Here is a 22,993-nt window from a genome sequence, read left to right on the forward strand (position 1 = left end):
ACTTTTGAAATGTGTGACATAACGTAACCATCAGTAAGCCAGACACCAGACAGAGTTGGAAAGAGGTGTAAACTTTCTGCTACTAACCCCCGTGTCTCTGATTTCGTTTACTAAATACTGCGGTATGTCACGTCACGAAATAAAAGTTAATATGACAAAATGCTAAAATTAACATAACTGTAATTATTTTAATATCCTCTTAATATCCTCCGCACACCGTTAAGACTCAATAAAGAGTAGATGTGATAATATGGTATCAACTGGCATCAGTGAATCATTATGTCCTGCCATGCGACAGCTCCACCTGGTGAGACAAAGTATTCTCTCAGAGTGTCACAAACTGACATGGCTTCTGCTGTAGGCCTAGTACTTCTTGTTGGTGACAGGCTTCACCAACATCTTAAATCATTCTGTGGTTATCCTAAAAAAAATAAAAGTAATAATAATAAAAAGAATAAAAAGAATAAGAAAATAAAAACTCCAGACCAAATCTGGGAACAAATGTCCTAATCCCAAATTCAAGTCTTCCAGAATTAATGACATGCATCCATCTTCGTTGCCGACGCCTACGCCTACGCATCCTCAGCTACTGTAACACTGCTATTTCTGCAAAGGCTAATACGTCCATACTTCCCGAAGGCTGCCTTGGTACTGAATCATCTGAATGATGTGAATCAATCGGTTGGAACTATATAGATTCAAGATTATTCGATTCAAATGATTCTTCATGAATTGAATTAAATCGATTCGATTCGCTTGGTGTAAACGCACCCTTAGAAACACAATGCAACACACGACAAACTCAAGAATCGTACCAACACACGAAACACACGAGCAACGTGACTGTTTACATTCCTGGGTATAAAAAAAAAGGCGCGAAAATAAAACAATGATTCATACCATAAACTCTAACTTCATGGGTCTACGCCCATTACTAGTGAGGATCTACATGTAAAATCTGATGAGGCTATAAGTGAAAAAAATAAAGCCAGGACGCCTTTTTCTTTGTTTAGAGACTGCCCGCCTAATATTTCGGCAGGTCCGCCAACACACGTCAAGTATTCGGAGTTTGACTTATCTGAATAGTTTTGTCAACATTCCTTCATATCTCCCAAATTACAACTGACATGCAGCTCCTACACCAACGAAACCCTTTTCGCCTTGTGTCTCACGTAAAGTTCATGCTGGTGGCAAGGATATGGAAGAAGTTCACCGTGGCTCCTTCGATTTTTAAAGAGCCGCCTTCGTCCACGTATCTTAAATTTGGCCACCACGTCAGCGAAGTCTCCATCACCTCTACTTCATCTCGGAATCTGGAAAGTCGAGAAACTGCTCAGTGTGTGTGTGTGTGTGTCGCCTGCCTCGTCAGAGCCTTGACACTACATAAAGATTTGATGCAGCTGTTATGCAGCCTTGGCAATCCTCATACAAAATAAATACAGCTTACTTTTCTTTGTGAGAGCACTCTTCATTTAATTAGTCTGATATACGCTGTGTATCACTGTATACTGATGTATTTCACTAGAGATCCGAACCCTTATATATCTTATATATCTTGATTTGCCAGTAGGGTCAACTGTCAACAACACAAGCACATACCATAATGTGACAGCGACACCCAATCTATCCTGTATGTATGGTCGTTGTTATCACCTGAATCTGCATCTCTTTGCCTGTCTGGTGGCGCTCACTGTACCACACGCTTTCATCATCCCCGTCTCTTGAGGTGCCAGAGGAACTCTTTTTCTCGTGACCGATAGGTGTTGGTTGCGGGATGTATAATGGAGGGCGTGTATGCCTAAGTAAGGGGCAGACATACACGCAGTACACGTAGATTCTTTACTTGTCCTTAGAGCTACAAAGGGTAGGAAATGGCGGCCAGTAGCGACTCGGGAGCACAGGCTCACGCGCTAGCTGAATGCGCAGAGAAATACACAGTGTTGCCACATACACGTAATATGCATTAATACAATACATAACCCACATCTCCCCCCCATTCTGCGCTCAGAAGTCCACAGGGACTCGAGCGACTGCAGCTGCGGACGCCTTCTCCTGGAGTCGTGGCGACCTGCGGGGCACCACCGTATCAGGTGCCGCCAAGGGAGCAGTGGCGTCCTCCATCGTAGAAGAAGCGTTTAGGGTGGAGCAGGGCGGAGGAAGCGCCTGTTCCTCCACCACACTCGGCCACTGGGCATCTTGAGCAGGTAATCCCGTGACCTGCCAACGCCCATGATGGTGCCAACCTTGTCCCACCGCTGCGTAGTCGGGTCCTGGATCCGAACCACGTCACCTCGCTGCAGGGGTGGAAGAGGCCGAGCGTGAGCGTCGTAGCGACTTGTGGCATCACGGAGACGGGCAGCAGCTCGACGGTCGCAACTCTCGTCCCTGGCCTGCCACTGTTTCTGGAAGGCGCTGGCATGTGCGGGGACGCAAGAGCGTAAAGGGCGACCATACAGGACTTGAGCTGGAGAGCGACCCGTCTGGTTGGGGGTGTTCCGAAGCTCCAGGAGACCCCTGTCGAACGCCTCACAGTCTATATTGCCAGACGGTGCCACCTTCTGGATGAAGTGCTTCACGGCCTTCACTGCAGACTCGGCATGGCCGTTAGACTGTGGGTAATGGGGCGTCGATGTGTCGTGACGGACTCCCCAGCGCTCGAGGAACGTAGAAAACTCCCGGCTGGCGAACTGTGGGCCACCGTCCGTGCGCAGGCGTACAGGAACACCCAGGTCCCTGAAGAGGCGGCGGAAGTGGCGAATGGTGGCAGCAGACGTCGTATCAGCGCCACAGGACACGACGACAGGCCAGCCGGACAGACGATCTGCAATGACTAAGAAAGCCTTCCTGCAACTGAGAAGTAATCAGCAGAAATGGACTCGAATGGTCGAGTTGGGTTGTCATCACAGAGTCTTGGTTCTTGCTGTTGACTGGGCTGCAGAATCTGGCACGGCTCACATGCTCGAACAGTGTTGGCAATGTCTGCATCCACGCCTGGCCAGAACACAGCCTGCCTAGCACGGCGCTTGGTGGCTTCGACACCACGATGGCTGTCGTGCAGGCGGGCCAAGACACGGCGACGTAGGGCTGTAGGCACCAACACTCGTGCACCGTACAGGACGAGATCCTCATCACAGTAGAGGTCCTCCCGTAACTTCCAGTACGGGCGGAGCACGTTGGGGAGGGCGTACCTGTCCATAGGGAATCCGTTCTTCACAAAATGAAGGAGCTGGACGTACTCGGGGTCCTCGGTTGCCACCTTACGAAGCTCCTCAAGGGCAAGGTCACTGCCAGGAGGTGCTTCTGCAACATCAGGAGGCACCAACGGAGCAAGAGACTCCATCGCACGTAGTGTAGCGATACTCCTAACTTGGAAGCCGGTATCAGTGCCAAGGACTTCGTCAGCCTGCGTTGGGTAGCCAACAGGAGAGCGAGATAGAGCGTCCGGGATACACAACTCCTTGCCCGGGCGCCATACAGCTGTGAAGATGTACGGGCGATCTTCTCCTTGAGGCGTTGTAGACGTGGATTCTCTATAGCGTCAAGGGAGTAGCTGTTTAGGATGGGAACTAGAGGGCGATGATCGGTGACGAGGTTAAAGTGTTGCAATCCTGTGAGGTAGAACTTGGTCTTCCCCATGGCCCATACGACAGCTAACATCTCCAACTCGATCGTCGCATATCGGGTCTCTGTATCCGTCAAGAAACGTGAGCCGCACTGGACGAGACGCTGCTGTCCACCACCGTGGTCCTGCAGTAGGGCATAACCCAGCCCATACAGGCGGGAAGCATCGGTCTGCAGAGTCGTAGGGAGAGCAGGGTCAAAGGCAGCAAGGACTGGTGGGCTGGCCAAGGCCATCTTCACACGTTGGAAGGCTTGCTCATGGTCGGGCGTCCACACAAACGACTTCTTGGGGCTCAAAAGTGGGCGTAGAGGCGCAGCAGTGGCAGCGAGGTCGGGCGAGAAGCTGGCGAGCTGGTTGACAAGGCCCATGAAGGACCTAAGGTCGGTCAACGTAGCAGGCGTAGCAAACTCAGTGATGGCCCGAACCTTGTCAGGGTCTGCTGCGATGCCGTCATGGGAGAGCCTGTAGCCGCAGAAGGACACTGATGGAGCCGCCAGCACAAACTTCTTGGCATTTAAAGTGATGCCATGGGCTCGGCATCTGGCCAAGATGTCGTTAACGTGGCGTAGATGTGTGAAGTAATCCTCGTCGTACACGAGAATGTCATCCACGACTTTGACACACTGTGGCACTCCCTGTAGCGCGATGTCTCCTCGGAGGCAGAAGGCGTCGCCTGTGGCTGCGAAACCCATGGGACCTCGGAGGTACTTGAAGCGCCCATATGGAGTGATGAACGTAGTCAGGGCCTGGTCGTCCTCATGCAAGGGTATCTGCCAATATCCACACAACGCGTCAATCGTGGTGAAGTAGCGTGCCCTGGCATCGACGCTCGGATGGCTGCAAAAGGCGTGGGTGATGGGTGTGCAGGCCGAGATACTTGTGCGTTCAACTTACTCAGGTCCGTAGTGATCCTGACACCTCCACCAGGTTTCGGCACAACAACCATCGGATGGCACCAATAAGATGGGACGTCACCAACAGGAGCAATAACGCCTCGTGCCACCATAGAGTCCAGCTCAGCTTTCACTGCGTCCCTGTAGGCCAAAGGAATAAGCCTCGGCGTGTGGACAGCAAACGGCTGGGCGTCGTCTCGTAAGTGGATCCTCATCGGCGGTCCAGACATCGGCTTGAGTGGAGCATCCTGTGTGGAATCCTTTGTCAAGAGGACATCCTGGTACTCCCTCAAGAAGTACTCCTTCGCTGCGTCTGGGGAAGTGGTGCTGAGAAGAGGTAACGCAGGCACGCTGGAACGTGGAGCTGGAGCGTTTGTCGCCTCCCTTACACTGGCGACACTGCCTCGTGCTGAGAAAATCTGAGCAGGGAAGTCGTGAGGCACGATCCCCAAAGCACGACAGTGTTCACGGGACAGAAGTGGGGTGTTCCACGAACCCTGCACATCTATCCAGCCCGTACAAGACAGCTCGCCGTAAACTAGTGTGGCCTGGAGCGAACCGAGGGCAGCAGACATCTTCGTCCCATCAGCGTTGTAGTAGGCAAGGGATGGAGGAGGACCAAGAGCCTGTCTGTCGATGCCCAACATTCTCAAGTGCTGTGGGCCGATGACCGTCGTGTCGGCACCAGTGTCGGGAATGAAGTCCAGACCACCAGAGTGACCGTCATGCAACACTTCCACTCGTACAGTAGGAGGAGGTGTCGGGTCATCACGAGTACTGATAGGAGACTGACATGAGGCCTCAGGTGGGCCCTCATGAGACCCTGGGTCCGTTGTGAGAGACTGTAACCGCACCACGTGGAAGGTGGGGTGTCTTCCTCTTTCCCTTTCGGCTTCTCGGGTCGCTGCGACTTACTCCTTGCCTTGGTTTGCTTGCAGACTTTCTCCAGGTGCCCCAGACGGTTACAAGCAGTGCACGTAGACTGCCTGGCTGGGCACTTGGGCATCAAAGCGTAGTGGCCAGTCTTCCCACAACCTCTGCACGTAACACCTGTTGCTGGGCAGCCCTTCGGGCCGTGGTCTCGCCTGCCGCAGCTGCTGCAGGAGGTAGGCGCCCGATGAGTGGGTGAAGGTTGGCGAGGGGGGACTCCAGGTTTGTGTGCTGCTTTCTTCGTCTGTTTATACGTTGAGACAGCAGACACTGTAGGTGAGGCACGTATGGCAGAGGCGGCTGACCGCGTCGCCTCGTGGGCCCTGCATACATTGATGACGTCAGCAAGAGTAGAGGCGGCGTCGAGGGACACAATCTTGGTCACCAATTCCTCGTCGTGGACGCCTGTCAGGATACCGTGCTTCATCCAGGCCTCTTCACAGTCCAGGTGGTGAGCCTTACAGATGTCGAATTCCTCCGCCAGGCTCTTCAGTCGGACGAGAAACTCGGAGAAGGGCTCGCCTCTCGCCTGCCGACAGCTAGTGAAGGCTCGCCGACGCAATGCCTCGTTGTTGGAGTCACGTATATGAGCCTGGAGAATGTCAAGCACTTCATCAACTGGCTTGAGAGAGGTAGGCGACACCTGTAATGTGTGCTCTAACACCCTCTGCGTCTCCAGAGTGAGGCACATACGTAGCTGGATCCTCTGTTTAGGCAGCGTCAGGCTGGGCAGGTCGATCATCGTCGCGTAGTCCTCCCAACGTCTCCTCCACTCACGAAACACTTGGTACGTCACGTCGTGTGACAGTGGCGGCGGAGGTGTGACAGCTGCTTTCTGCACAGGTGGGTGGGTACCGGAGCCGCTCTGTGCACCGCCAGGACTCCCAAGCGTCTGGGGGTTCGTCGGAGCCGCACCGGGCGCGCCCTGGGAAGAAGTGAGGCTGGTTAACAGAGCACGAAACTCAGCTCTGTCTTCCCGGCGTTGTTCCTCCATCTCACGTCGAGCGGCCGCCTCCTGTCAGCAAACCATTGGAAGAATACTGAGAAATCAGGGTAGACAGGTGTGTGAGAAGGTGCATGGTGTGGCGACCTGGGTGGAGTGGTGGTGGTGGGTGGGGTGGCGGGCGGAGGTGGGGCGGCGGTGTCCGGGGCCGCCGCGTCACCCGCGCCTGCGGTAGCACCAGCCAACGTCTGTGACAGGCTGTCTGGTTGTCCCGGCGTCCCCTCATCTTCCTCCTCAACTCGTCTGGGAGGCTTGGGACGTCGTTTTGACCGCGCCATGCCGAGGAATTACTCGTAGATGTGAGAGCAAATGTGTGAGTGTGCGTGGTGTGGCGGGAAGACAGCTGGGCAGGCAGGCAGCGAGAGGTGCAGCAAGGAGGTATGCGCGGGCTCACGGCACGCCGCTCTCGTAATGGCAGTGCAGTCAGTGTCTTGCGGGACTTGACAGAGAGCAGAGGTGCGTCGCGCTGCGCTCGTTTCTGGGCAAAGAGACGTAACCAACCCCTGAAACAAAAGCGGCACCTCGATGCAAACACTCCCGGGCACTGCACTGCACTATACCGCCGCACACTGCACTGTCACGTAACACCACGGGTCCGCAGCACACAGTCGTAGCACACGTCAGCAATCTCACAGCTGGTGGCGGAGGACGTGATGGCGCCGCCGGCTACGGGGATGAGTTCTTTCCCCTCGTAACTGATGTCTCCAGGGACAAGACGTGTCGTCACTGCGCCATGTTGGTTGCGGGATGTATAATGGAGGGCGTGTATGCCTAAGTAAGGGGCAGACATACACGCAGTACACGTAGATTCTTTACTTGTCCTTAGAGCTACAAAGGGTAGGAAATGGCGGCCAGTAGCGACTCGGGAGCACAGGCTCACGCGCTAGCTGAATGCGCAGAGAAATACACAGTGTTGCCACATACACGTAATATGCATTAATACAATACATAACCCACAATAGGCACGAAACCTTCGTTTCGCGTTATTGCCCAGCTGTTTATTGGCAACAAAAACATTACAATAATACATAGCGCACAAGTTGTGTAGTTGGAATATTGAATTACAAACATAATTCTTTAAACTCTGCTTATGAACATCAGAGCCCTCATAAAATAAACTGTATGTGCAATTAAACGATATTTATATAAACAATCAGTCACAATCTCCATCAGCACACTAGAAACCAAAATGTGCAATTATTCCGTTTTGTCATCACTTCCTCTGGCATGAGCTCGTAGCGGCACTGACACAAATATTAGGAAAACACCATCAAGTAAACTTCACAGCATGGACTTAACCGTATGTGCATAAATGGCTGACAAAATGCAGCACTGGGGACGGAAACTAATATCTTATAAGAAACACAATGTGTTCATACATTTTTAACATTTAAACTGATGCCCCTTGCTAAACCAGAATAATGTTTGGTGTTGTGTTTTCCTAGAAGCAATCCAAAACGGCTAAAATTACTTACCCTGAACTTTTCGAAAATGATGGTAGTTTGTTCGAAGCGGGACGGAACTACTTCGTTCAGAGTTCAGGTTGTTACTCACTCTCACTCCCACAAAATGGGGGGATATAATTCTGTATGTCATTTGCATCAGCTCACCTCATACTTTATACATATACTAAGATGGACAATTTAGTTAGCACTAATAATGTGTTAAATTATTTGATAACACACTACTCAATCATTTTTTGAATGGATAAAGATACGACTACTATAGTGAAGGAGCAGCTCCAACATGTGTTTGCTCTTTTCTACACACCTGTGCCATCTGCAGCAGCTTTTTGACCAGCGTTGAAATTAATCCATTAATATTGTAAAGAGTCTTCTGAAAACGATGGTGTGACCAGATTATAAATGAAACGCGAGATAAGCCGAACTCTTTATTACTCCCAAGGTAAAAACATTTATCTGCGTTCACTTTAAACAGCAGCTATTTATTTATTTTACTGCTCTCATTCTCCTTGCCTTAAGTAAGGTCTTTAATTTCCAATGAACTCGCTAATGATAAACACTCGTCTACGCTGCAAGTGTTAAACGTTGCCAGAAAAATAGAAAGTTCAAACTGTCACAAGCTGCTCATTATTATTGCCTACTACGCATTTCACGGAGAGTGAGTTATTGTTTTTCGCAAATATCTTTCAAACTAATGAATTGATCGGAATGGTACTTTGACACTGTGTACTAGACACCTTCCGCTAATTTTGGTCATACTAAGCAATGCCAAATGATGTTAGTAAAAGCGTTTACTCTTGAGATATACGGTGTTGCCGAGCCTCGCCAACCTATCCATACGAACGTCTACAATCCCCCATCCCATTCCTCCCTATGTTCCTCTCTCCCGCTCGCTTTCCCCCTCCTCTTCCCACTCTCCCGCTATCTTCCCCCGTCCACGTTCGATTGTGTACGTTAGTTCTGGCGACTCATGTGACTTCGGCTTTAAACGTCAAGAGTAAACGCTTTTACTAACACCATTTGGCAATGCTTAGTATGACCAAAAATTAGCGGAAGGTGTCTTGTACACAGTGTCAAAGTACCATTCCAATCAATTCATTAGTTTGAAAGATATTCGCGAAAAACAATGACTTACTCTTCGTGAAATGCGTAGTAGTGTGTTACAACTGTAAATGTGCGATATTTTTTTTGACAAAAAGGGAAAGCTGGCTAAGGGCAAAAGAAAGAGTAAAAGAAAAAAAAAAACCTACTTAAAATGTTTGTGTAGGTCTGAGAGTGTTAGCCAATGGAAAGCGAAAAATGTCTTAAAACCTCCCTCTTGAATAAGGTTAAGAAATACAGAAGCAGGTATAGAGTTCGAGCTTCCCAGAGAAAGGTATGAATGATTGAGGGTTTTTCTTAAGTAAAAGAGGAAACTGACCAACGGCAAAAAAAAAAAAAAGGCCCACTTAATGGCACCAATCGCGATCTGTGTAGTTTTCATTGTTCGCCAGCTGGTTTAATTCACAAGTTGGTCCTGCCTATCGCGCCGAACTGTCGCTCTTGTGGAAGCCCTATTAAAAAAATATATATTAATATTCATGCCTACATTCCTCATAATATAAACGTTTGGTTATTTCACTATGTGTCTGATTGAAAATGACAAAAATATGCAAATATATTTTCCTAATGGTGCAAAGTATGGATGTACCAGTGTCCTATCAAAATATTTTTTGTAAGTCTAATAGTACATATATACCTTATGACAAAATTGTCAGAGTTTCTGCATAGGATAATGCTCCACTCAAAAAGCGTAAAGCAAATATCACTGAGTAGCATTTACAAAAAAACTATTTTCGGAGTCTGTGCCGAAATAACCTGGCCAACATTACCGAAACCGAATTTTCCTAACTGAATCACAACAAGCGAACTTGGTATGCCTTTTGATCTCAGAAAGTTTCTCAGAGTTGGCACTGTCCATTTTCTAAGTTCATCCTCACTAATATCCATAGTGTTATTCATAGTGAAGTCGTTGTGTAGCGAGTGTGGCGATGGCTCTTAACACGCTAGATTTGTTTACGTTTCGATAGAACAATCTCGTTGCATGTTAGACAATATCCTCTATACTGTTAATTTCTTAAGACTATTAATTGTTGTGATTTTCTGTATGAATATAATTCATATTAATTTCTATAGAAAGAAAAAGGCATTAAAACTACGCTTTACCTATTAATGATCTTTTCTATTTTTTGTCCCAGAAATGGAGATGGTAAAGAAGAGCGCTCTACATATATATAAATATTTGAACTTTTTTAGCTTATATGCCACGAGTACATTCTTAGAAAGATTATAACTATTTTATCAAACCATTTAATATTTACAAAACGTGCAGAAAAGTACGTTCCAGTTGACCAACTTGCTGTGAAATAATTAACCCATCTGGCGGTTGAAGGCACCTACATAGCAGATGGCGATCGGTCCCATTGCCAGTCCTCTTGCAGGTCAATAGAATCAGCCGAAAGAAAGGGACAAATGTCTTGCAACCTCTCTCTTAAAAGATGCCAAGTCGTAGGAAGGTGTAAATACAGAAGCAGTAGAGAAAGGTATGAATGGTAGAGAGTACTAGTTAATTTTGCACGAGAGAGTTGGACAGAGTAGGGGTCAGAAAGAGAAGAAAGCCTTGTGCAGCTAGGAGGGAGGAGGAGGGAAAGCATGCAATTAGCAAGATCAGAAGAGCAGTTAGCATGAAAATAGCGGTAGCAGATAGCAAGAGATGCAACATTCCGGTGGTGAGAAAAAGATTGAAGACAGTCAGCCAGAGAAGGGAGTTGGTGAGGCGAAAAGTTTTTTATTTCACCCTATCTAATAAAATTGTGTGAGTGCACGGAACCCCCCAAACATGTGAAGAGTACCACATTTAAGGACTTATAAGGCCCTCGTACAAAATTAGCAGTTGAAGGGGCGAGGAAAACTGGTGGAGATGCCTCCGAATGTTTCATTTAATAGAAGCTGTTTTAGCAATAGAGATGAGATGTGAAGTGTCCAATTTATATTATAAGTAAAGGACAGACTGAGGATGTTCAGTGTAGAAGAGGGGCACAGTTGAATGTCATTGAAGAAGAGGAGATAGTTGTATGGAATGTGGTGTCAAGTTGATAGATGGAGGAATTGAGTTTTTGAGGCATTGAACACTACTAAGTTTTCTCTGCCCCAAACAGAAATCGTAGAAAGATCAGAAGTCAGGCATTCTGTGGCGTCCCTGCGGGATCTGTCAATTTCTTAAAGGGTTGGTCGTAATATCAGAACTTACCAAGGCCTTAGCTCACTTTCATCCTAGTTGTTTTTCTAACCTTTTCTATGAATGCAATTCTGTAGACCTCAACACTACATAATCTTACACTTGTTCCGGCAACTTTCAAAAATTGCTTACGCCTAACCCTAAAGCCCCTGTTCCTCTCAGCTTGCTCCTCTTTTGCCCGGTGTGCAGAGGCGGTCACAGACATTGCTCTTCTGCTACCCAGTATAAATAGGTGGCTCATAGACATTGTTGTAGCCATTCATCTGAAATTTAGTCTCATGATCGTTCTTCAGCATCTCTTGCAGCAGAAGGCGGCGGAGGAAGGGGCGCTGCGGCAGACTGTCATCTCGAGAAGGAAGACGAGGAGCCCAGACGCCAGTCCGACCCCGAGCACCGCGAACACTGCCTGAGAGAGGAGAGACTTTTTAGGAAAGTCACCCATTGAGGTTGACGTCACAGAAAATCAGGAAGGATCATGATACTTTCTCATGTTTTAAGGATAAAACTATTTAGACGCTTCACAAAGAGTAAGAGGCATGATTACAGCTCGCTCGGTTGTTCAGCACTTGGTGGGGACAGGTTTGAAGGGAACAGCTATGAGACACAAACCTGTGTTTTCAGCGTATTTGTCCCTGGCTTTCTTTCCTGAATTTTTACTATATACCCTACTTCGTCCATCTTTTATATTTTTGTAACTGACCTGAGTGATTGCTGCTTTTCGACACACCTGGTAATACAAACATTACCTACAATACTATTCCTAGAATGGCTGTGAGGTTAATATTTACGTACCCAGAGACTGGCTAAAGAGAATGATTGGTGCACTGTGACGGTGGATGGTGCTGAGTCACACGCTGTGCCATTGGCGAAGCCCTGCTGTACCCAGTGGTTATACAGGCCGGACTCCAGTACCGCTTGCACCCTGTCAGGAAGATACTGGAGTGACACAGAACCTAATATTAAAGGAAGGCGGTGCATTCATCCTGCCATGAAACCACGCCCATAAACAAAAGTGAATGATTATACGAGATAAAGCTACCACCAGGACACAACTTAGCACATAATTAAGCATGGAAAAAGAAGAGCGTAATATTCTCGGGACAACTGTGAAAAAACGAAAAAATAACAAAGGAAGGAGACATCTTTGTGAAGGTGCAGCGTCCACACTGCTGGTGCAACACATTGCCCGAGCAGATTACATGCCTGAGGTATTGCTGGCCGTCAACATATGATCACTGTCAACAAAAGCATATTGTTTCTAGTGCAACAGACAAAATTTGTTGTGTGTATCTACCTTTCTCTAACGTAAATTACTTCTAAAGGGTGACCCCGGACCAGAAGACGATCCAATGTCACATAAAAACAGACAGCAGAGCTCTCATTCTTCCTACATTCATCATTTTTAGTTGTACCTCTAGTAATCTAGTATATTGTTCATGTGCAGCACCACAGGAGACTTTCCATTAACCATCAATATATGCACGCCCAGACGCCCAGAACTGCTCTTCTCTTCAGTATTGTTACACAGGGGAAAATATACCTACAGAAATTAAATACAAGAAATATAAGTCAACATCATACTTCTACACAAGGAATGACCACTGCTTCACGCACTTTCCACCGTAACCTACAGCGCGCGGTAGGGCTACAAGACGTACTACAAATGAACAGTATGGTTAAGAGGTGAAAAATGTTGACCTGGCGTTGATAGCGGGCAGAATGGAGGAGTTCTTCTGGGCAATCATGCTGTAGGTGAAAGACCCAAGGCTCTCCCTGGCGATGTACAGCTCACACAGACCTGCGAGTATAAAGACACCAGCTAGGGCGAGTTATTTAAAAGGCAAGTTAGTTCTCTCGAGTTTCCTGTTTTATTAAGATCTATTTTGAATATGAATAATCCTTGAAAGAGTAAAAGCAGGGAATATTGTGTACAGACAAATGTAGTATTTTTACTTGGCAGACGCATCTTAAAATATATATATATATATATATATATATATATATATATATATATATATATATATATATATATATATATATATATATATATATATATATATATATATAAATCATTAGTTCAGTCATCCTGTACACTTCATGAATAACAAAGAAAACAGTAATGTTGAACTGAACCAACAGTTACAGTACGCTAGTGTGTGACAGGATGATGACTGCAGCACCACCTCCCAAGCCTCACCTCTGCGGTTGAAGTCCTCTGCCTTGAGGGTGGTGGCACTGAGAGAGGTCTGAATGGAGGCGTGGTCCCCGAGACGCAGCAAATTTAACCATCCATCTATTCTCACCCTATTGAAAATCAAGCGTCCTTTTGTCCTCAAACCGTACAGGTCATGCAACACTCCGGACTCCGCTTGCTGCTCCCGCGTAGCCACGGCCAGAGTTGCCGCAGAGGCGACGATGATAGGGAAAATAGTAAAGCAGGTTTTCACTCTCAGCTAAAACTCTCTCTCTCTCTCTCTCTCTCTCTCTCTCTCTCTCTCTCTCTCTCTCTCTCTCTCTCTCTCTCTCTCTCTCTCTCTCTCTCTCTCTCTCTCTCTCTCTCATCATGTGAAAGGAAGAGATATTACATATGTATTGTGGTGAAGAATGTGGTGCAAAAATGTTTGCCTGCATTGTGATGGTTGACTGTCCCTCAAAATTATTCTCCATCCTGTGCCTGTGTAGGTATAAGAGCACTGGGATTTTACTAAGGCAAGAAGGAAACACCAATGGAACTCACGGCCATCAAGTCAGTAAAGGCTGTTTTACTTCTAGTAAACACTTTAATGTGAGAGGCGTCAATAAGATCCTTGACGGTCTGGATGGGTCGTGGCACGTGCCGGACGGTCATGACGGACACCAGGAGGCCGCTGTAGCTCCATACGACCAGGGCGGAGGCCACTACCCACCCGCCCACCACCAGCCGCAGCCGCTGTCCACTCAGCGGCATGGTCACGCCTGCAGCAGGAAAGATGTGAGCCAGTGTGTGCCTCCTGATCTCCTCCATCCTGCTGACTTGTGCACCAAGGCAGCGAGTCCTACACCCTCACCTTGCTGCATGAGGGCGCCGTAAAGCTGTAGGAATATACTGTGAGGCCACTGCTGCCAAGCCTGGGCCACGCGTCCGACCAAAAGTGTAGCCACCCACACCACCACCAGCGTAACCATCAACAGGCCCCACAGGGCGGGCGTGAGCGGCAGCAGGAAGGCCCACGGGTCGATCTCGAGGCTGCCTTTACTTGTCAGGATCACAAGATCAGTGTTGAAGACTGGTTTCGAGTAGGCCACAACACGCCAGCGAGGCTCCGTGATGGCCAAAGGACCCAAGCCGAGGTCTGCCTCCTGCAGCAGGCGAAGCGAGTTTGAATCACGTCCAGTGAGGTTTTCATTTATGCTATGTTGTGTGTGTGTGTGTGTGTGTGTGTGTGTGTGTGTGTGTGTGTGTTCACCTCGGTCGTCTGCTGGTCACCCAGCCAGTCTTCCCCATTACGGAGCGAGCTTAGAGCTCATAGACCGATCTTCGAGTAGGACTGAGACCACAACACACTCCCCACACCAGGAAAACGAGGCCACAATCCCTCGAGTTACATCCCGTACCTATTTACTGCTAGGTGAACAGGGGCCACACTTTAAGAGGCTTGCCCATTTGCCTCGCCGTCTCCGGGACTCGAACCCGGACCCTCTCGAGTGTGAGTCGAGCGTGCTAACCACTACACTACGCGGTGTGTGTGTGTGTGTGTGTGTGTGTGTGTGTGTGTGTGCGCGCGCTATAAGGTATATACTAACCCCGGTGATGACGAGGCCAACCATTCCATTCCAAGTGCCGTCTTCCCTGCGACTACCGAAGCCGTTGTCACTCGGGGGCATCAACCGGTATCTGCAGCAACATTAATTCTCTCTCTCTCTCTCTCTCTCTCTCTCTCTCTCTCTCTCTCTCTCTCTCTCTCTCTCTCTCTCTCTCTCTCTCTCTCTCTCTCTCTCTCTCTCTCTCTCTGTCTCATCTAAATAGTCTAAGACTCTTTTTTTACGGCAAAAGCATCAGAAAGAATAAACAAAAGGCCCACTTAGTTGCCAGTCCCGTGCAGGTCCGTAAGAGTTACCCAAAAGTCTGGGACAAATACCTTGAAACCTCCCTCTTAAAAAAAAAGTCAGATCGTAGGAAGATGGAAATACAGAAGTAGACAGGGAGTTCCAGAGTCTACCAGAGAAAGGTATGAATGGTTTAGAGTACTGGTTAACTTTTGCATTACAGAAGTGGATAGAATCGGGGTGAAAGGAAGAATTGTCCTGAATGAATCACAAGCTATAATTATAGAACATCTCCACCAGTTACTCCATTCCTGTTTGGTATCTCACGTAAAGTTCATGCTGGTGGCAAGGATACGGAAGAAGTTTGCCATGGCTCCCTTGATGGTGTAAGAGACCCCCTCGTGCCCTTCCTCCTCACCAGCCTCGGTCTCCTCCCATCCGAAGTGCGGCCAAGACCTCACCATAGTCGCCACCACCTCCACTTCATCCCGGAATCTGGAAGTGCGAAGTGCTATAGTGTGTGTGGAGTGGCGCTGTCCTCGGCAAAGATTAAACATTACATACATACAGAGCTTTAATAGCCAAGACTTCACCATAGTCACCACCACCTCCACCTCATCCCTGAATCTCGAAGTGCGAAGTGCTATACTCGTAGTGTGTGAGTGGCGCGAGTCTCGGCAAAGCTTAGACATTACATACATACAGAGCTTCAATACAGGTGTAATGCATTTCTGGTATATGAACGAAACCCTAACCCTTCCACCTCATTCAGCGTGATGAGAGTTGTGAGTAAGTGGACACGTTAAAGGCACTGAAGTTAGTGATATATTCTTATCTATTATTTCTGTGACGGTTTGGCTATACGCACAGGACCAACTGTCGCCGACACACACATAGCTAGATAGATAGATATTTTATTGACAACAGCTCAATGATTTTACAAGATTCTTATGGCAACATACTATCCTGTAGTCCATTAATATATCAGTTATTTCGTGTAGTGTGTGTGTATACATAATTACAAGCTTAAAAGAAGATGTAATACCTATACCAAATTTATTAAAGGAACAATTAGAAATAGCCAAAAAAAGATAAAAGCAAAAACAGACCATGAATAAAACAAATAAATTGCACATTAAGACTAAAGCAACATATCAAACGAGAAAAATACAACCAATACCTAAAAAAAAAAAAAAAAAAAATTATAAAAACAGCAAACATCAAAATAAGAAGCCAAAACAAAACAATGCCCTTATTAGTACTACAAATTAACACATTGGAATAAAACAATATATCTCTGAAAGTGACAGAACGTGCGTAAAACTTGAAAGAATAATAAAACCCTACAAACGATTGACTACACAATAGTACTTTATAAAACAGAAAATAAATTAGCCAAGCACATTTTGGAAAATACAGCCAAAACAAAATGACAAAATCACACATCACATATCTTAAGGATATCATGTAAAATTATACAGTTTACATTATTACTAAATTCATCCGAAAAAAAGTCTTCAGTTGAATTAAATCAATGACTTATTCTGAGCGAGTGCGTCATGGGACACTCCTGCACATGTCTCTTCTGTCTGTACACCGCCACACACGCTCACAGACGCTCCTCTTGCGGTAAGCGGCCACGGCCTCGCCTATTCCATCGACCAGTCTCACAGCAAACTATGCCCTGACATTCGGAACTGTGTGAATGATATCCTGTGCCATTCGTTTATTATATGTCTATGAACAAGACGGGTTTATATCCTTATAAAGACACACACACACACACACACACACACACACACACACACACACACACACACACACACAAGTAAATGGATAACAATATATGGCACTGACAGTCAGCGTGGGCAACGTGCTAAACAATGAATCAATTAAGAAAGAGGCGTCCACACAAAGTGCTGTAAGGAGTCCTCGCTGCAGATAGGCAAGTATCTCCACAATCCTTGGTACTGTCTTGTGCAGTGATTTTCATCCTTTTTTGTACTCATGGGACACATTTGGCATCCCTAAGTACTCATGGCTCACTGCCATTCAGAATTGTGTAATGTTGGTAATAGAGAATTATTATAAAACATTGTACTTATCGGATATGTCATTTTTCTTGTTTTTTCTTCTTTTTTATCTTAATTTTCCGTTTTCAAATATTAGTTTTCAAGATAACTGTAACATGGCCCCTTGAGAACAGTCCATGGCCCACAGGCTGAAAACCACTATACTTTGCAATCCTCAGAAATCCAAAGCAAAGTTGCAGTCTAGGCGAATTTCTTCTTTTTCTTCTTCTTCTGGTGCTCTGCAAGTATATTCTAATCACACCATTATTGATCACTCAACAAATATGATGTTTCAGATTGCTAATGTGAACACTTGTAAATAGTCTAATTTTAACACAGTGCATGTTATAAAGTGTGTCCGTCAGGTGTCTGACAAAGTTGACAGGGTTGACTAGTCCCTGCATTCACCTGTATTGTATCCCATTCTTAGCCTCATTTTATTACTCTCTTCTTTGCCAGCGACCACACCACGCTGAACAATCTCTTTGCACTATTTAATTCTCAATTGATCTCATACTTTTATATCCTACAATATGGCTTGTGTGGCCAACCCATCAGCCACATCATGGAGACGAATCCCTGTATGAGACGGAATCTATATAAATTGGACTTTACAAATCATTTTTTGCAATCCAACAATTAAACATTTACATACATTAACCTAATAGTCGCAGGAATACTTCAATAAAACCTCAAGTGCACGCACTCTATCCACAAAAGGTATCTGCAGATCTTCATTGATAGAGACTTCTACAGTTTATTACAAAAAAAGGGATGAAAGATTGAGAATACTAGTTAATTCTTGCATTTGAGAGGTGGCCAGAAAAGGGGTGAGAGAAAATAGTCTTATGCAGCGACGCCGAGGGAGGAATGAAGGCATGCAGTTAAAATGATCAGAAGACCAGTTAGCATGAAGATAGCGATGGAAAATAGGAAGAGAAGCGGCAGAGAGAGAGAGAGAGAGAGAGAGAGAGAGAGAGAGAGAGAGAGAGAGAGTGAGAGGGGGGGGGGAGAGATGGGAGTAGAGAGAGAGAGAAAGAGGTGGTATATGAAATGTGAACTGAAGACAGTCAGGCATTTCGTCCTATCGATGGTTACGTATCACTTTCAAGACAAACCAAAAAAACGAAAAAAAAAAAAAACACTTCCAGTAGAGCCTATCAAAATGCTATACAGATAAGATTGAGAATATGTCTCTGCTAACCTCCCGGGCTAGTTCCTTAATTAAGAATAGTATGTGTTGCACCTAATCATTGCGTGAGGAAGCATTGATCTACAGCGGCTTGTGGCGGTGCAAGATATATGGTACTAACACAAAGAGGACAAGTAAAGTCTCATGAGTGAACGAGTGAATGGGACACTTCATGGGCAGAATATAATGTAAAAACCAAACCAAGAAGGAAGTGGATGGTTATCAGAAGAAAAATCGAAATAAATAAAGAAAATAAGAACAGGAAAGCTTTAGGAATTTGTAGAGGATGAACGAAGAAAAATAGATCAGGAGTTAGTAAAGACTAGAGATCAAGAAACAAGGACAGACCAGGAAAGAGGAAGACGTGAACTGCGAAGAAAAGGAAGGAAAGAAATAACACCAGAAAGAAACAGAAGAGAATAAAAACACGAAAAAAACTAGGAAGAAGAAGAAGAAGAAGAAGAAGAAGAAGAGGAAGAGGAAGAAGAAGAAGAAGAAGAAGAAGAAGAAGAAGAAGAAGAAGAAGAAGAAGAAGAAGAAGAAGAAGAGGAAGAGAGAAAGAAGAAGACGAAGAGGAAGAGAGGAAGAAGAAGAAGAAGAAGAAGAAGAAGAAGAAGAAGAAGAAGAAGAAGAAGAAGAAGAAGAAGAAGAAGAAGAAGAAGAAGAAGAAGAATCAAACCTTTATTCCATTTTACAATGTTTATTCTTCAATCATACAAACATTGTGAGATCAGTGATGCCCTAAACATAAAAGTGTTTAACAATTAATTATAATACATGATAATTATAACTAAAAAGCTAAGACATGTGTCTGTGTCATAATTAAAACTACATATAAAACAAGACAAAATTATGACTAAAAAGCTAAAAAAAATGTGTCTGCGTCGTAATTAAAAGTACATATAAAACATGACAAAACAACTAAAAATAAAATAGTCAGGGATAAAACATAATAACAAACTAATAACATAGACTACTCACTAAAACTGATGCTTAAAAAAATGGAGGAACAGCTGTTTCTTAAATGAGCGTAATGAAGGTGCATTTCTGATGTCACTGGGAAGGCTGTTCCACAGTGTGGGCCCAGCCACTAGCATGGAGCGCGCCCCTGTACAGGTATTATTCACTGGCACGTATAGTTGATGTTGTCTGGTGGCAGCAGTGGATATTTCGCTAACTAGTGGCATGCGAAATATACTGTTAAGAGAGCTCCCCCTGGTTACACTGAACATCAAAGTTCCCATCTCAAACATGTATTTCTGTTTTATCTTTAACCACCCAAGCTCTCTCAAGAATGGGGTAGCGTGTTCATGCCTTGCAGCGCCACCAACAGCGACTTTAGCGGCAAAGTTTTGCAGTTTTTGTATTTGGTGCATGAGTATATTGTTGAAAGTGCCCACACCTTTATACCATAATTAATGATGCTAAGGACAAGTGACTGCATGACTATTACTCTTGCACTTTTGCTGAAGTTGTCCTTTATTCTATTAATATAAATTATGGTGCTAAAAATTTTGCGGCTTATCTTATTTACGTGTGAGTCAAAAGTCATATAGGGATCGAAATACACTCCCAGATTCTTGAGAGAGCTGCTGGGAACTATTGTAGCGCCGTCAACCCGCAAGGAAGTGTTGGGCGGAATCTGTGACACGAGTCCCCTGCTGCCAACAAACATACATTGAGTCTTGTTTGTATTTAGTAGCAGACCATTTGAATTGAAGTAATGTTTTGCTTTTGATAGAGTTTCTTCTCCTTTTTGTATGAGATCATGTAGTCTGTCAATGCGTCCAGTGTGGATGAACTGTGTGTCATCAGCGTATTGAATAACAAGGCAGTCGGAGATGTATTGCGAGAGATCATTGACGTAAATTAGAAATAGAACTGGGCCAAGTACTGATCCTGTGGAACACCATAAGATACCTCTAGTTTATTTGATAAATGTTTGCCAATTCGGACAGACTGCGTTCTTTGCTGTAGGTAACTGCTAAACCAAAAGGAATCAATATTTAGCTTTTTTAATTTATCCATTAATATTTTATGACTTATGCTATCAAAAGCTTTAGATAGATCACATAAAGTAATTAGGGATAGGTGTTTAGTGTCAATATTTTTATATAATTTATTAGATAATGTTAAGAGAGCACTGTCTGTGGGGAGTGAAGCTCTGAAACCGTGCTGAGTATTACTGAGAAGGTGATTCCTTTCGAGGTGTGAATTGAGTTGCCTTGCTACTATTTTCTCAAGAACCTTTGATATTATGGGCAATAAAGATATTGGGCGATAGTTCATTGGCTCGTTGATATTTCCTGTTTTAAAAATAGGGACGACTATGGCGTGTTTCCACAGGAAGGAAATGACCCAGTTACAATTGAAGTATTTAATATACATGTCAGGTATGTAATGATAACTGGCAAGGATTCTTTTAGAAAGCGCAGTGGAATGCCATCAGAGCCATATGAGGAAGTGTTCCTTAAGTGTTTTATCACTAGGATTATAGTGTTACTGTCGGTGGGTTCAGGTCGGAACATGCTGCCCGCTGGAATGTTAGCTTGATCAGTGTTGACTTGTTCTATATTATCATAATATGGTAAATTGCATTGTGATTTCTGAAAAGTCTGTTTCCCGACATTAGCAAAAAATGTATTGAAATTGTTGACTTTGGTATTTACTTCCCCAGTGTCTCCTGCTGACAGTGGACACTCTTTGTTTGTAGTGGGGAGTATGAGTTGCCTGAGCGTGTTCCAAGTGGCGGCTGTATTTCCTTTTTCGGCTTCAAATTTTTGGTTTGATCTATGAAGCAGCGTTTTTACTTGTTTTTTTTTTCAAAACCTTATATTTATCCTGCAAGTTAACATTATATCTGTCTTTCTTGAGACGCATCTGAATGTTATTTCTCTCCCGCATGAGGTCTTGTAGGTTAGCGTCGATCCAAGGGGCAGAGGGCCTCCTAATTTCTCTATTTACTAAAGGAGCACATTCGTTTAAGCATTTTGTGAAACATTTAGTGAATATATCAACTTGAGTCTCCACATTGTCAGTTGCGAATATCTTCTGCAACTCAGTACGCTCCTGCCTCAGTAGACCACAAAACGTATCGGAAGAGTAAAAACGTAGATCACGGAATGTTTTAAAAATTGGTGCACGCTTTGGCTTCCTTAAATTTATTGTAGCTGTAACTAATTCGTGGTGAGCCACAGTGCAAGGAATAGAGTCACTATGGATGACTGACTGAGGGCTATTTGTTACAATGATATCTAACAGGGTGGCAGAGCTGGGGGTGATTCTCGTGGCTTTTGTAATAATCTGATTTAATTTTGCATTTGCAATAATTTTCCCTAACTTACTATTATTTGATAAAAGATTGTCGTTAAAATCACCTAAAATGTAAAATGACTTATTTTTCAAGCTTACAGCCTTGATGACGTCAGTAATATAGTCGTATGTACATAAAAGAGATTTTGGATGTCGGTACAGGCAGCCTAGAATGACTGTAGGGAATTTACAACTTTGTACCGACAACCATACGTCCTCAATACCTTCAGGTCTCACAATGTTAAAGTCGACCGTAGTAACCTTGTATACATCCTTCACATACACACAAACTCCTCCTCCCCTTCCTTGGTCACATCGATAAACATTATAGTTGGGTATCAGAATGTGCTCATCGGGAGTATCGGGAGATAACCAAGTTTCGCTTACACATAGTATATCACTATCTCTATCTGTGATTAATATTTCTATCTCATACAGTGTTGCCAAATGTAACCGGCGTGAATGAGCTATATTGAGGTCTAAAATGCGCTAGAATGCGCTAGAAAGCTTTCGTATACTGATTATTATTTTTCCGTTATATTATATATATATATATATATATATATATATATATATATATATATATATATATATATATATATATATATATATAAACGAGTAATGCGGCCATCATCTTTATGTGCTATATTTTCGTCGTTTTGCATTATTATATATAACGTACACTAAGCTAATGATTATAAAATGTAACTATAAACTTGCTACTAACCTGATTTGAATTAGTTGAGAGAAAAATAACGGTGTCTTCTTCTTGGTCCAAGTCCTCCCCAATATCCACTGATGAAGAGCATGGCACAGTTTCTGACGAAAGGTGTAGAGGCGATGCAGCAGCTTGGTCTAGTCTTGTTTCACTATACACTGCCATTGTACCTATTTTCTTCACTACCTCTTCTGGTAACTCGTACGAGTAGCAACACTTTCCGACTCTACGAAGCCCGCTTCTTACAGTAATAACTGCACTGACAGATTTTGTGTGTAGCCTGTTTCTGAGTTTGTTTTTAACAATATTTATTTGACTGAATAGCCTCTCAACTTCGGCATTTGAGTGAGGTAGTGAAAGGATACTGAGTGCTCTTTCTGTACGCTTGAGCGTATGTTGGACCCATTTCTACTGGACCACGTGTACCAACTAGTTCGGTAAAGAACGTGTAACTGAGACCGTCAAGGCGCTACCAGACCTCGTTC

The 22,993-nt window shown here is 44.8% G+C and overlaps 2 protein-coding genes and 1 long non-coding RNA gene across 3 annotated transcripts; all 3 read right to left on the minus strand.

Annotated features, from left to right (window-relative positions):
• Positions 1 to 2,135: 2,135 nt before the first annotated feature.
• LOC123515862 lies at positions 2,136 to 6,439 on the minus strand. The gene is made up of 5 exons (XM_045274747.1): positions 5,431 to 6,439; positions 4,500 to 5,338; positions 3,451 to 4,392; positions 2,905 to 3,403; positions 2,136 to 2,821 (listed from the first exon to the last, which is right to left on the minus strand). Exons 1-5 carry the CDS (start codon positions 6,437 to 6,439, stop codon positions 2,136 to 2,138), a joined length of 3,975 nt encoding a protein of 1,324 aa, XP_045130682.1.
• Positions 6,440 to 11,118: 4,679 nt separating this feature from the next.
• Positions 11,119 to 13,433, minus strand: LOC123516230. The gene is made up of 3 exons (XR_006678128.1): positions 13,386 to 13,433; positions 12,887 to 12,986; positions 11,119 to 12,110 (listed from the first exon to the last, which is right to left on the minus strand). It is a non-coding gene; the product is annotated as an uncharacterized LOC123516230 (long non-coding RNA).
• Positions 13,434 to 13,892: 459 nt separating this feature from the next.
• On the minus strand, positions 13,893 to 15,052 carry LOC123515863 (glutamate receptor ionotropic, delta-2-like). The gene is made up of 3 exons (XM_045274748.1): positions 14,972 to 15,052; positions 14,236 to 14,527; positions 13,893 to 14,143 (listed from the first exon to the last, which is right to left on the minus strand). Exons 1-3 carry the CDS (start codon positions 15,050 to 15,052, stop codon positions 13,893 to 13,895), a joined length of 624 nt encoding a protein of 207 aa, XP_045130683.1.
• Between the last annotated feature and the right edge of the window lie 7,941 nt (positions 15,053 to 22,993).

Source organism: Portunus trituberculatus, chromosome 40 (assembly GCF_017591435.1).
Source record: "Portunus trituberculatus isolate SZX2019 chromosome 40, ASM1759143v1, whole genome shotgun sequence".
NCBI lineage: Eukaryota > Metazoa > Arthropoda > Malacostraca > Decapoda > Portunidae > Portunus > Portunus trituberculatus.